Here is a 15272-nt window from a genome sequence, read left to right as displayed (position 1 = left end):
GACTTAAACGAATTACATAAAAGACTAAATAAATGATATCTGCAAATTTGCAATGAGCTCATAAGAGCCAGAGATTATCTGCAGAAATTGTCAAGCCTATCTATAAATTTGTTATTTTGTGCGTTTACTACTCAATGCTTGTATAGGGCAATATTTTCTTAATAAATTTATTTTATTTATTATTCATTTACATCAGAGTTGTTCAGACCAGATAAGATCGCGGGCCAATAGAAATCTTTGTATATTGTGGTAGATTAGAAACATGTCGCAGGCAGCACAAACATTAGCGATCCGCAGTTAATGCTTTGGACAGCCCTGATTTACATTATTAAATTTAGACTACTTTATTTCATTTTTATTATCCTTTTTTTACTTGCATTTATGCGAAAGGCAAATATTTATATATATATGTATATACAAGTAATACTCAAAACCTGTCGTTTTGAGATTACTCGCCTGAAAGCGTTATACAAGTATTCGTTCTTTTGGCTATTTTTATGTTTTCCGGTGTATGTTCTGAAATTTTGTTTTGAAGTGGTTTTGAAAACATTACGTTTTATCATTAACTGATATTCTTGACTGATTTTTTCTTGACTGATAGTCTTATGCAAGTGGCGCATGATGATGATTGTTGTTCTACCATCATTTTTACCTATGCTAAAAAATTCTTATACAACCGATTTACAACAGACTGCATATCTCTATTCTCTATAGAAAACGGTAAACATTCTTAATTTCTAATACGTTGTCTCTCTAGAACTCTAATGTCAGTACTCTAATTTAAATATTATAGATAACCACTTATATATTATTATATATTATATGATCTTCAACAAAATACTAATCACATCAGTAGCAACATTTATTTGGAAATATTATATAACATGGACGTAATCAAAAAGTGAAACTGGGGGGCTGACAAATCACTACGTAGACCCTCTTATCATTATAAATTATTGACTTGTGTATACTTTTAATGGCATTTTTTAACCCATATCACCACTTTTGTTGAGTACACCCTTCATAATTAATAATTCGGTAATATACCGATAGAATGAAAATTATTTGTGTATTGCGCTAATATATGCTCACATATACTCACACTTCATAGTCCTAATGGAGTTTAAAAAGTTTATTGAAAAGGACATGGATTTGCCTTATCATTGACATCTTCAAAAATTTATTGCTATGCCTTCTTAATTTAATATTTCTATAATAGGGTTTTTTTTGCTTTATGCCTAATAAAATATTGACCACTTTTGCATTCGTCCTTTACATCTTTTGCTGGCATATCTTGCTATGATTTATGTGCCACTGACTCATCTCTTTTCCAATGAAAACATTATGAAATGGCGTACGTATGTATTTATATATCTGACCGACGTATCTGCATTCTCTACTCAATTTTCAATTAATCAGTCCTAAAACGTCCGTATTTTCTTTTATATTTTATGAAAAATAGCTACTTTGGCAAATTTTTACAGTTGATTTAAGGCTTCTATACCACGTTTTTAATCTAGTTGAGTGGCGATTTGTCAATAAGTGCAGAAGTTGTATTAGTCGTAGACGTAATAGATGTAGTATGGTCAGGAACTATGAAATTTTGGTAGTTTTCTGCACTTGTGTCTCTGTGTGTTGTTTGAATTTGGAAATATTTTATTTGAAAGCTTATTTGTAATTTGTGTTCACATTTGTGTTCTCTTTTAAATCTGAACAAAAATTTTCATTTAATTCTGCTTAAAATTTTTGTTCGACTTAAACAATATCAGAATACATTTTTAATGCGGAACTGTTTAATATTTAAATTCATATGCGACGGAAAAAGGGGTTGCGAAAATACTACAAGCATTCCCCACGATGACCCTAACCAAAACTACGAAAAATGATTTATTGACGTACAAATATTTATTGTTTTATAAAAATTCTCGGTGAAAATTTTTGTACAAATATAAAAAGAAATCCGAAAAAATCTTTGGAATTGTTGTGAATAAATAAAAATTTTACAAAACAATTCACAATTGGTTTTCCAGTTTTTTACCCAAACCTATCTATTAAGGACGCGAACAAAGCCAGGAGGAGGCATGAACGCGCGTTTGTTGGCTTCACCTCGTTTGCGTTCTTATATTATATTGTGTTTACCTTACGTGGGTATGTGTATGTACTTCTTTCGGGTCAATTCCTCTGGTTTCATTTAATTAAAAAAAGTCTTCCTTTGTCCTTTTTAAGCAACCTTCTCTACAATATTTACTTAGGATCAGGTAAATGCAAAAGAGCGTGGAATTCATAATACTAACTCCGCGGTTTACAGCGGGGGTAAGTCGAATTGCGCTGATAAATTGTTTCAAATATGATGCAAAGCCAATTGCGGCATTTATTTATAAAATTAAAACAATTATTTCGCTATTGTCGGTATTATATAAAAACAATATATATGACCTCATATGGAATTTGGTGAGAAGTCTATAATTACATATATTACATATATTTACAATAAAACGCTATTTTCTCATCTATATGCATAGATGATTAACAATTACATTGAACATTTTCAATGCATTGGATCGATCACATATATAAGACTTGCTCGTGCCCCACCTTTGTCCCATTCCGAACTAATAAATTTTAAAGTTGACTTATGGATACTAACTTTAAGAAATAAAAACCATATTTTTTTTTATAGTCTAATAAACATGTTAATTATATGTGACACCTCCTCATAGGTAGTGCAAGAACTTCCCTATTACTATTACTATTACTGCCTACCATATCATTATAACCTATCTACAAGAATATTCAATTCAAAGAATATCTTTGAGCTGTCCCATGGCAACAGCATATATGTAATCCATTAAGAAATTTTGTATATAAAGTCAGTTAAAGGAGCAAATTCTAAATTTATTACTAAATAACACTGCTTTGGCTTAGTGCTGAGGCACAATTACGCCGGATCTCATGCCGGAATTCGAATCAACGTATTGTTTTTTCTCTCAATCTCAATTTTATAATTTGCATTGAAAATAATAACAATTTTACTCATGCCGTGCTCGAGACATTCTTCAAAATATGGCTCTCAATAAAATATTTCATTTTATAAACACCTTAAAATTACTGCTTTTATGAGGTATTAAAGTAAGACTTCTACAGAATCATTTGAATGTGGAGAACCGGAAATGACGATGCCTATTTGTAGCTCTCAGAACACAAACTCAGTTTTGATTCCATAGCAAAAACAATACGGCATTTCAGAAATAATCATTAACAATTTCCGCATCATAATTTTTTAGATTGCTTTCAATAATATTAAAATTTAAGAAATTAAAAAATTGTTTCCCATAAGTTAATTCAGTATTTCGCGAGACCGCTTCAAACATATTTTAGAAGTTGGCACACAGCGGGAAAAGCTCGGAAAGTAAGCCGCAATATGAGCATCCATGCACTTCATTGCAGTTAAGCTGAGTATATGAGTATACACAATAGGCAGTGGCTCGTTAGTTACGCCCACTTGATTTTGATATTTTTTACATTCGATGGCAGAGAAATTCATTGCTAGACTTTCTATGAAGCACTCAAGAACGTTCTTCACCGCTAAGTGGGCTCTTTTGGAAACAATCAGATTTATTTTCTTTATTTTTTGTTTTATTCATTAAAGTTCGAAAACATGATAAAAATATTGTATTTTTTCTAAATTTTGAAATTCTTCTTACGCGATTATTATGACGTATACGAGATTTGAGTTGTATATAGTACAATAATATGTGCTGTGCTGTCATCCTAACCACCTGAATGCATTCATGCTGAATAACTAAATTTTCCTCAAAGTTTGTGTATTACACTACAGTTAATTGCCAAATAACACACTTCGTCAAAGTTCAAACAAACAGACATGTTATTGTGCAGATGTCTGTGCACCAGTTTAAATCCATGTTCGAATTGACATTTGGTAATAGAGCGCAAAATGGGTTAATTGCCTTTGTTCTTTCATAGGTAGTCAGCCGCGTTCGTATAGCACTCATTCGTGCTTGTTAACATATTTACACGGGCCTGGGTTAATGTATCTTAAATAACCTAATTACCTTTTTGAACTCACACACATGCCACATGTGGAATTTTGAACATTTGTGGCTGATATTGGAACAGCTGACAGATAATACTAAATTAGTAAAAAAAATGTTAGTTTTTTTTTTTTTTAATATTACTATAATGTGTAATAACAGTGTTATGTCCATAACTTATTGATGTCTGCATTTTAATATAGGTTTTGTCTTATATCGAACAATAAATGGCATTTACTTGTAAGGAAATAATACTTTAAAGAATCTAAGAACTAAATAAAGTTTTTCATTTAAAATAAATTTTCGTTTAAAATGAGAAAGAAAATCAAACGAATACGTAAAATCGATTAAGAGAAAGTCCTAAAAGGAACACAGATTAGTTTGTGTTCACTTAATATTACAAACACGATTTTTGCATTGATGATTTGTAAAATCTGGTCTCTATTTGAATATGGTGCAAAAATAATAATGAAGAAATAATCTAATAACTTTTCCATTTCCTCTATAACGTTAAGTGATGATTTTCCCAAACAAGTTAATCATATCGCAACCAATCAAGCGTTATAATCCCTAACATTTGCCGTATAACCAACGGAAATCTGGCTTCCGCTTCTGTTGTCATTTGCTGCCTACAACAAAATCCAATATACATGGCAATTACGACATCTTCTGAATATCAATTGCCGGTTTTTCTACGCCTTCTGCGAATCAATGGACATTCAGACGAACTGACGAACTGACGTTTTCCATAAATGTGCAGTAAACGAACAAAGAGATTAACTCCTCAAAATGTATGCATTTTATGGCTTCCCGTCAACATTTTGCTTTTATCTCTTTACTCAAGCTTTTGTTAAAAACATTAATTACAAGAAAATCCAATGAATTTTTCTTTAGAGGTTCGGGCCTTCACTTATGTTAAAATCGAACATTTCTTTTCGCAAAAATTTTCTATTATTTTTATTTTCCCATGCTAACTACATACAACGTTACAAAGTTACAAGACCAATGAGTTTAAAAATATTTAAACTTCTTTTTGTTCAATACGTAATTATATAGTATAACGTGTAATGTATAAATATTATTTAATAAGCCAGAATAATATTCTTACTCAAACACTAAAGGTGCTTATTAATGCCAAGAAAAGCTATCTTGGCCACCAAGATGTCAAAACTGTGGGAGTACCTTTGAAATTTGAATTTAAATATTGTTTGTCTACAGATTGTCACCACTTAAAATTTATAAGCGGATTGGGTTTTTATTCCTTTTGTTCAAGATGAAAGTATCAGCAATCTTTGACATAAATAACATTTAATTTTAATTCAAAGGGAAAGTTTTTTATTTCATTTTACCTAACTTACGAGTTACTTAATTTTTTGAATTTTTCTAAAATATTCCTTTTTTAAATTTTCATTATTTTTCGTTATTGCACCAGAAAAAAGTACGTTTTTTAAAAATAAATTTATCGCCTTGGCACTGGACTCATCGCACAGTGGGTGGGCACGTGACAACCGCTCCCTCTACCGCGGATTCCCATAATAAGGTAGGCCAGCATTGAAACAAAAAATAAACGCCTGACTCCTTGTTTATCCTGTTTGTGCAGCAGGAATCATGGTCACCGTGGGTTGTGCTGGGTAGTGCTGGGTGCTAGCAGATGTCATGCAAATGCACAAAATTAAATCGTAATGAGTTTTTCTCTGACTACAATCAAATATGCTTTCTAATATGAAACGTTAGTGGACTTTTCCACAATAACGACAACATTCATAATTGGATAAAGACTTTTCTCTCTGCAGCGTTGTTTATGTTGTTTACCTCGAAATTCGTTATTTCATGCTAACTTATTAGGGAAAAATCTTTAAATTTTACAATCTTATTCAAAAGGACATTTAAGTACAATTTGCTCCTCTGGGACATTCCTAAAAAAGAGAATACGTTGACACATGAAATGAAAATATTACAATTTTAATTTTTTTCATTTACATTGAAAAAGTGAATTTTTATATCTAACATTTCAAAAATCCAGTTTAAATTTTTAAAAATCTTCCTCTGTGCTTTCAAAAAAAATACTGTGAATACTTTGTATTTTGATAATCGAATAAATTTATGAAGAGAGACTAATTTTAAAAAATCAATTAAAGTTAAAGAATTTAACTTTACATCTGCATAGCCATAAGATAAATATTTGCGTACTAACAGAAAAGAAAATCAAGTTCTTTTATCGATGAGATACTGCGACGACTCTGTATCTTAGAATCATGTACTCTCAATCATGTACAACATTGATCATATTTCAGAACCATGAAACAATACCATTATCTGCCATTATCTGCCGCTTGCAAGTTTGCCCTCAGATATTGTTTACAAGTTTGAACGATATTGTATTCTACGTAACTTTCAAATCAAAAGCACATAGAGAACATCAACTATGAATGCATTGCGCCACCTTTCAACCGTTTTTTGGATTAGATTTTCCAACAACAGCAACAGTCTACTGTTGCTACTAGCCTTTGTACAATATTGTCATTCGAGACTGTGTTGAAAACTCAATATATAAGATAAGGAATACACAAAAGTACACTATCATTTAGTCATATATATGTATCCTATATCATATGCAGGCAGACTATTTTCATTAAGACGTTATTCAAATTAATAAATTTCAAATTTATTTTCCAAGTAATTTTATTTTTACTCCATAATTACAACACATTTTTGGTGAAATAATAATGTTTTCTACCTTTGCACCTTTGCACCTTTGCACCTTTGTATTGTATTTAAATAGCAAATAAAAAATCTGAATTTCAAATGTGTTTACTGAACGAAGTTTGCCGTTGGAACGCGTTGATTTCCGCGGTTGAATTTCACATTGCACCTGCTTAATGGCTACTTAATTCAAGACGCTCAATTAATTTATTTATCATGAATTGCGTTACGTAAAAAGTCGTAAAATTAAGTCCATCGCCGGAGCGGGCAGCTATGTAGTCTAAGCGCCACGACTAATTAACTACCGCAGCTACCTCCGCGTCCGCCGGTGCACCGGTGCACCGAGAATATTTCAAAACGTGTTTCAATAATTTTCAGAAAAACACCAATCTAAGCTTGGCTTGCAATTATTTTGTATTTTATTTCATTATCATTATCATTAACTGCATTGCTTCAAACTTGTTTCATACAGTTTGGTTTAAACTATTTTCCTAGCACTTCATTATCGATAAACCGAAACATTCTAAATTTTGAAGGTTGGATTAACGAAATTGGTTGACATTCGGTCCTCAAATATTTGCTATTTTCGCTGCAATTTTGCGTTCTCGTTCTTCAGCAAGTGCAGCGAGTGCAGCAAGTGCAGCGAGTGCAGCAAGTGCAGCGTCAGACAGGGGCATTGACAAAGGCATTAGCAAACCCATTAGATACTAAACACATTAAAAGTTAATTTGCAATAATATTTATTTTTCTATCGTAAAGCTCAACTTTAGCATTTCTGCGTGTTTCGCAATAACTTGTTTTGTAGCAAATATTTTATTCAGTTATTTGGAAACTATCGTAGACTAAACAATTTTCCGGTCCAACATTTAGTACCATATGTTGGTATCTATACGATTTCCACCACCTATTCTAAAAACAGCAGTCAGCAATTACACATTTGAGTAACTTTCTAAGCCAATATATCTTGCTTTATTCTTCGAAATTTTTTAATATAAAATATATCCATCTCAAAATTTCAACTATTGTCTGAAAAATACAGTACTCGTTTCTAATTAGAATATTATACAAAATTGCTCAAATTCCATTTAATTGAAAATAAACATGTTCTAATGCAATAATTAATAATTATGTACATACATTCTTTTTATACTATAGATTTAAAACATGATGCATTAAAAAACCGTTCCCTTCAAGTCCCCCTACTTAAAGAATGCCAACAAAGTACCCGAGTAAAGTACCCGAATTCAAACGCTAGAATGTATTATATCAGTGTGTCAGTCGGAATTCCGCGCTAGAGATAATGTAGATATTGTATTTCATGATCAAAATTATATATTGAATGTATACTAAACTTTAGCAATACTTATTGACTAGTTTAAAGCGAACAATAAAACGCACTATCATATTTAAAAAATATTCATCAAATCATATACGTAAACAATACTATAAAATAAAACGACAAATATTGATATTTAGTCAAAAGTAAAGGGATGGGTTTGATATTTTTGTATAAAAATTGTAAAAACATTGTATAAAAATAGAAAAAATACATATATTAAAGTTAAGCGTGTTTAAATATCACTGCTACATATCACACGTATATGAACTTAAATGAAAAGTAATGGGGATGTTTACGTTTGCGTAGTACTGGCCTTCTTCGAAAAATCTTACGTCTCATCACTCATCGATTAAAACAACAAGCAATATTAAAACAATGAATCAAAGTCAAAACAGAATCACAACGTAACTAGTATGTTTGGAACAATTCCCCTGTTTCGGCAGCCCACACTCTGGATTTAAAGGTGCCAAATTTAAGCTTTAGTGTTGAGACTAAAATTTTGTTCTCCAGCATCTATATCGGTGTATAACGTTAACGTAGAATGCGTTCAAAGCGTTACTTATTTAGGTAACATTATTACGAACAAAAGCGGGACTGACTAAGATATCGACAACCACGGAACTCCGCGTGTTTAACGCAAATGTCAAGTCAGTACTTTTCTACGTATGCAAGACATGTAAAAGCTCAAAGAAAATGCAAATCAAGCTGCAAGTGTTTGTCAACAAGTATCTCCCACGAATTCTTAAAATCAGCTGTCCGGAAAGAATATCGGAGATAACGAAACACAAATATTCCTCGATCGGATACACAATTTGACGACCCACAAATAATATAGCAAGGCAAGCACTGCATTGGAATCAACAAAGGTAGTCAACGACCGACCCAGCACACCAGCAAGAATATTTACTTGGAATAATGTCACAAGAACAGCTCTTAATAGAATACGATTTAAATCGTTGATAGAGGCCCTATGCTCCAAAAGGAGTTTACGAAATTGGTAGTTAGTAGTAGTATTAGAATTTTTAATATAACAAGAATTTGTAGATGTGCTAACTTTTCAGCTATAAGGTTTAAAATATATCGATGCTTTACTCTGCCAAGTTATTAAAACACATAACATATATGCAGCAATGTTAAACTTAAACGGCTTTTCAACAATTAGTTGTACGATATATATAACATGTTAAACAAACACCTGGTTTAAAGAGCTCTTCATAAACAACAAAGTGCTATTCTCAACTTCCTTCGGAGTTTTATCACTCCACGAATTCAATCAGCCGCTACAGACTACATATCCAACTACATAACCTACTTGCCGTTCGATAGCATTCTAAACATATGTTATATATCTGTAACATATAATAACATATGTTATATATCTGTATGTTAATTTATGTTCTTAATGAAGCGAAATACGTATATATATGGTCGGAATAATTCCATATTTTAAATTTATTAATTCGTTTCTACTGATATGATATAGATTTTATAAAAAAAATGCTGAACTGTACTCTTCAGTGGACCCAAAAATTACGTATTTAATCTTCCTATAGGCGAGATAAAAATATAAATGCGATAAATAATAATGTGTAATAAAAATTACATTTTTGAAGAAAGTAAAGATGTATTTTTTTAAGAAAAATTTATTCGAATCAAAATCAAAGTATTCAATAGAGCAAACAGTTCTCACATATCTTCAATTCACATATCTCATTTATTTTCAGACTCACAGTTTATATTTTAGATGTTATAATATTCTCAGAGGTATTACTAAGTTGCTCTAAAGCTTAGATTAATTTCTACTCACTTTCACTTCTCAGCTTAAAATAAAAAGCACAAAATTTTGTATTTTTTAATGTTCAATTTTTTGTGTCAAAATCCACGACAAAAGATTTGAAATAAAACTCGTTGTATTAGCGATTCCAATCTCAGTTCAAATTCTAAGCCAGTCTCGACAAGATGCTTAGGTCGGTCACCGTTAGAGTATTGAGATTCTGGCGCTTTTCGCTCCATACTTTTTTTTTACTGTTTTTAGTGTTTCAATTTTCGATATTCTTTTGCGGTGCGCGAACTTCACCAAATTTGAAAGTTCGGTTAGAGCATGGCGGAGTGCTTGTTGGACGGCATCTGACAGCTCATAGCGGTCAACCTATGCGAGCGTTTTTGGGTGTTCCATACGCCAAGCCACCAGTTGGAGAACTACGCTTCAGAGTTTGTTACATAACATTAATATTTATAATTTCACTATTTCAAAGGTTAAACTATAAAATAAATTAAAGTCATATAGGAAATTATTTGAACCTTGGACGAAGAATAGTAGAGTCGCTATTTTTAAAGAATAATTACAAACGATTGATTTCACAAATTTAAATAAAAAATATCTACAAAGATAAATTAAGCAATGATTTTGAAACAGTCATAATCGAGATAGGCCCACCAAAGCATTTTTAACTTAAAATATACTGTATTTAAGTTTATTGGCATTAATTCCAACGAAACTTGTCTTCTACGTAGATTTTATTTAAAATTTATTTAAAGTATAAAATTAAAAAATATTTGAGTCGAAACTTGTTCTGTGTTGTTTTCTTTTTAAATTCTTTTAACAATTCTTTTCAAATATTTTCAGTAGTGACTCAAACTTAACGTTCATTTTATTTCACAGTCCCCAGTGCCATTCGGAGCTTGGACAGGTGAACGACAAGCCATATCAGATTCATCAAAATGCACACAAAGAGACCCTTACCGACGTGACCTTGAAATCGAAGGCAGTGAGGACTGTCTCTACATAAATGTCTACACGCCTGAGGTTTGTTTACGTTTGTTGATATTATGGAATCATTTCCTATTTTCGCCAACTGATTTTATTGTAAGGTACCTGCAACGAAAAATCCTTTACCGGTAATGGTTTGGTTCCATGGCGGAGGTTGGCAGTGCGGATCCGGTATAAGCAGCTTTTATGGACCAGATTTCTTAATGGAACATGATATTATATTAATTTCTGCCAATTTCCGACTGGGACCACTTGGATTTCTCAGTACAGAAACTATAGAATGTCCAGGAAATTTCGGTCTAAAAGATCAGCTTGAAGTGCTTAAATGGATTCAGGAAAATATAGCAGCATTTGGTGGAGATAAGAACAGCGTAACGATATTTGGTGAAAGTGCAGGTGGAGCGAGTGTTACCTACCACATGCTTTCCGAAAAATCTAAAGGTAATATTGTAATTCATATTTCTATGCATGCAATTACACTTACCTTAAAATTGTAGGACTCTTCCATAAAGGTATTATTCAATCTGGTACATATTTCAATCCATGGGCACAGCCTGCACATAAAGGAGTACCAGCTAGAAGAGCACAGAAACTAGCTAAATTAGTTAATTGTAATGCCGATCAAGATTGGACAAGTATTTTACAATGTCTTCGTCAACGTAAAGCCGAGGACATTGTTGCCACTATTTATGATCTCTTTGTAAGTCAATCACAATCATTTATATATACGTAAGCTAATATTTATTACTTTCAATAAAGGAATGGGACTACGATCCAATGATTCCATTTCCACCAGTCATTGAACCAAATCATAAAGATGCTTTTCTAACTGTATCGCCAAGATCAAAACAAATTCCTCATGGCTTCAGTCTTCCAGCAATGATAGGTGCCACCTCTGAAGAAGGTTTGTTAAAAACTGCAGCTTTACTTAATGAGCCTGGATTATTAGATGATTTTAAAACTAAATTCAATAAAGTACTACCTATTGTCCTAAACTATGATCACCACTCAGATGAAATTCAAAAATATATAACTGAACGTATTAAAAGTTTTTATTTTAAAAACGGCCACGACTATAACAAATATAATTATCAAAATATTACAGATGCAAGTAAAAGAAAATATAGTAAAAATTTTAGAATAATTTTTTCTTCTATTTAGCTTATATCAGATGGTTGGTTTATAGGTGGAATCGATGAATATATGCGAATTCGCATGAATAGTTTGACAACAGGCAATAGTAATGTAGGACCTACTTATGTCTACCTTTTTGATCATAAGGGAGCCGCGAGTTTTTCTGAGCTATTTAAAGGAGGACGAGAAGATTATTATGGTGATTATTTAATTTTTTAAAACAATTCCTCTGCATTTATATGTACCGTTTATTTGATCAGCATTTGATCAGCAAAATATTAAATTAAATTTTAAAACTTTGTTTATTACAGGTGCCTGCCATGCAGAAGAATTACAATATCTCTTTCCAATCGGTCGTGAATTATTCATCAGTGCTTCACCAACACCGTTTGACTTGGAAATACGAAATGCTATGACAAATATGTGGGTTAATTTCGCTAAAACGAGGTAAATATGAAAAATTACGTTTTATATTTTGTTTTCAAAATATAAAGAGTTATTCTTGATTTTTATATTCTTAAGGCAAAAACAACAGTTATTTTTGCGTTTTAAAATAAAAAGCAGAATGTAAGAGTTATTTGTGCGTGAAAAAATAAAAGGTACAAAATAATAATTATTTTTATAATAATTTTTATTTTTGATAAATATAGTAGAGGTATTCAGGCAACTGATTAGTTGCTTAGTAGTTGATTACAACAAAAATTTGCACACAAACATGAAACTAAGCAGGGAATCAAATATTTCGGTGTTTCCCAGATTAGTACAAATTTGATTAATAGTGCTGCCAGTCCCAAGTGTCGTAATAATAACTTAAAATGAACTTTTGTATAGAAATTTGTTAGCTATCTCTCTCAGCTGTTTGAATTGTGTGTAAACAATTTTCACTGTTAACGTATGTTTCGCTTTTGCTGTTGATGCGAGTGCTGCCAAGGCATTTACACACAACAAACTAATCAGATTACGCATTTTGGGTCGTTAAGCAACTGATTAACATCAAAATGCTAAATTTTCTTTATATGAAGTTTTTGAATCAACTAAGCAACTAATCAGTTGCCTGAATACCCCTAGTATTAAGCAAATTTAATTATTATTTTTTGTTTTATTTTAAAACGCTTATATAAAAAGCATGCATAATATTAAGGATGAAAGTTGTATGATAACTACATACTTAACAATAAGTTTAGACAACTTTTTGTTGCTTCTTTCCTTTCAAAAATTTTTGCAATAACTGTTAATTTCGCTCTTTGCATAATAGAACTAAGTTTCTATATGAAATCATGGCATGTAATCAACATCACTCAAAAAGCAGATAGCCTGAATAATTATTTTTCTAATTTTAATTTTATTGGTTATTGAAATAATAAGCCATAAACTGTTTAAATAATACTTTAGTTCCTTTTAACTATTGACCATAGTTGTAGAAACCAAAAAACGATTTGTAGAAACATTCACTTTTGATCTCAAACCAACGAGCTATAAAAAATTTATTTTCTTTAATTAAAATGTAAAAATCAAAAGCAGCGGTAGGCACAGAAATCAGCCAAAACAGAAGAAACAAGATTAGCATCAAACACTATATCATATCTGCAATTAAAAATCGAAATTGATATTTGCTATTGATGCCATTATCATTTTCAGAGCCAAGTGTCTGTAAGCATGGCTTCGCATATTGCATATCATAGCTCTACAGCCTACGTACGTAAGTAATCTTTTATGTGCTTATTCATATTCAATGCATCACAATTGCGAATCGTAGGATGTCGAATAATAAATGTCATGCAACGCGGATCGCTGTTTCGGGATTGTTGTATTAAAGTTTACAAATTAAACTTTATATTCAAATAAACCAATTAACGCACTGAGTTATATGAGCAATTTAAGCCTTAAGCCTTTAGATAAATTAGCATTCTTGAATGTTACTAGGCTGACATATAGAAATTTTGAAAAATTAATATAATATTAATATAATAATAATACATTTATGAAAATATTATAATTGAAATTTTACGTGGGTTATGACGGTAGTGACTATTTTACTTAATAGAAACTATTGTATTTAATAGAAAAGTTTCGAAAAGTAGTGAACTGCAACTACAAAAATTTTAATTAATTGAATTTTTAGCTGACCATACAGCTATTTCGAGTTTCTGATTTAACACAGCAAGTGAATTTGTTGACGAACTTTCACAGCAAATTAACAAATAAAAACTTCAAGTTCGAACATACAAGTCAAGTACGACTTTAGATCAATTGGCTAAAGAACGGTGACTGAGCTTCAAATTTGGCAGCGTTCGAGTTCAACCCTTGGTACTTGCAGTTTCAAAAAATTATGTACGAATAATTAAATATAAAAAATAATTCCAAGACCACTGATGATAGGTATTTGGCAATACTCGAAATAGATGTGTGGTCAGCCGAAAATTAATTTAATTACAATAATATAAAAAGTTGTTTTGTTGTTGTAGTTCACTGCACTCTCACATCGATTTTGAGAGATAAATATTTTATCAATATTTGCGAATGTATTATTAACTTTAAAAATAATTGAAATCCATATTAAATTTTACTTTAAAAAACATATATTTTTTTCAGCAACCCCACGCCAAATGAATCCAATATCACTAATTGGGATATTGCGAACAAGTATCCAGTGAATTTTATCCGTATAGGTGGAAAAGATGAAAAACATTGGACTTTAACAACAAAAGAAGAAGGTTTACTGCAAGATCGTTCAGACTTTTGGTATCAGCTTAAAGCTCACTGGGCAGCAGATCTAAGCAAAAAAGATGAATTATAACAATTCTTATTAAAGAACTTTAAGAAATTAAAAAATTTCTGCGGACAATAACTTTTACATATTCGTACTTTTGGCCTACATATATCTTAAAGTATATATAATCCAATCACTTTTTTTTGCACGTCGTCAGTTTGGTAATATATTTCTTAAAACAAGTTAAAAATTACTTTTCATTTGTTTTTTTATTCTTTTAACGTTGTATTAGTAAAATATTAACTAACAATAGCTTTAAAAATAATAACAAAATATAAACTTTGTTTTTATATGTATATATAAATAAATAAATAAATTATTAATTAATCAACAAATAAATTTAGTGCTAAATTATAGCATATCAAATATGGGTAGTCTAAAAAATTAACATACATTTTAATTATTTTTAATTATATAAGTTCATTGTTTTATATTAAAGTTAGCCAATTGAGGAACAATCTACGTAAAAACTCAAGTTTTGAAAGAATAGATTTGTTAGTTATT

At 31.0% G+C, this 15272-nt stretch overlaps 1 protein-coding gene across 1 annotated transcript; it reads left to right on the top strand.

The window, feature by feature from the left end:
- Positions 1 to 10019: 10019 nt before the first annotated feature.
- LOC119671908 (venom carboxylesterase-6) lies at positions 10020 to 14946 on the top strand. The gene is made up of 8 exons (XM_038082783.1): positions 10020 to 10305; positions 10757 to 10900; positions 10966 to 11305; positions 11362 to 11564; positions 11624 to 11971; positions 12026 to 12197; positions 12310 to 12445; positions 14591 to 14946. The coding sequence occupies exons 1-8, from the start codon at positions 10054 to 10056 to the stop codon at positions 14793 to 14795; spliced, it is 1800 nt and encodes a 599-aa protein (XP_037938711.1). The 5' UTR covers positions 10020 to 10053; the 3' UTR covers positions 14796 to 14946.
- Positions 14947 to 15272: the final 326 nt, after the last annotated feature.

The sequence above is a fragment of the Teleopsis dalmanni genome, chromosome 1 (genome assembly GCF_002237135.1).
Source record: "Teleopsis dalmanni isolate 2A chromosome 1, ASM223713v2, whole genome shotgun sequence".
NCBI classification, from domain to species: domain Eukaryota; kingdom Metazoa; phylum Arthropoda; class Insecta; order Diptera; family Diopsidae; genus Teleopsis; species Teleopsis dalmanni.
This window is presented reverse-complemented; position numbering and strand designations above follow the sequence as displayed.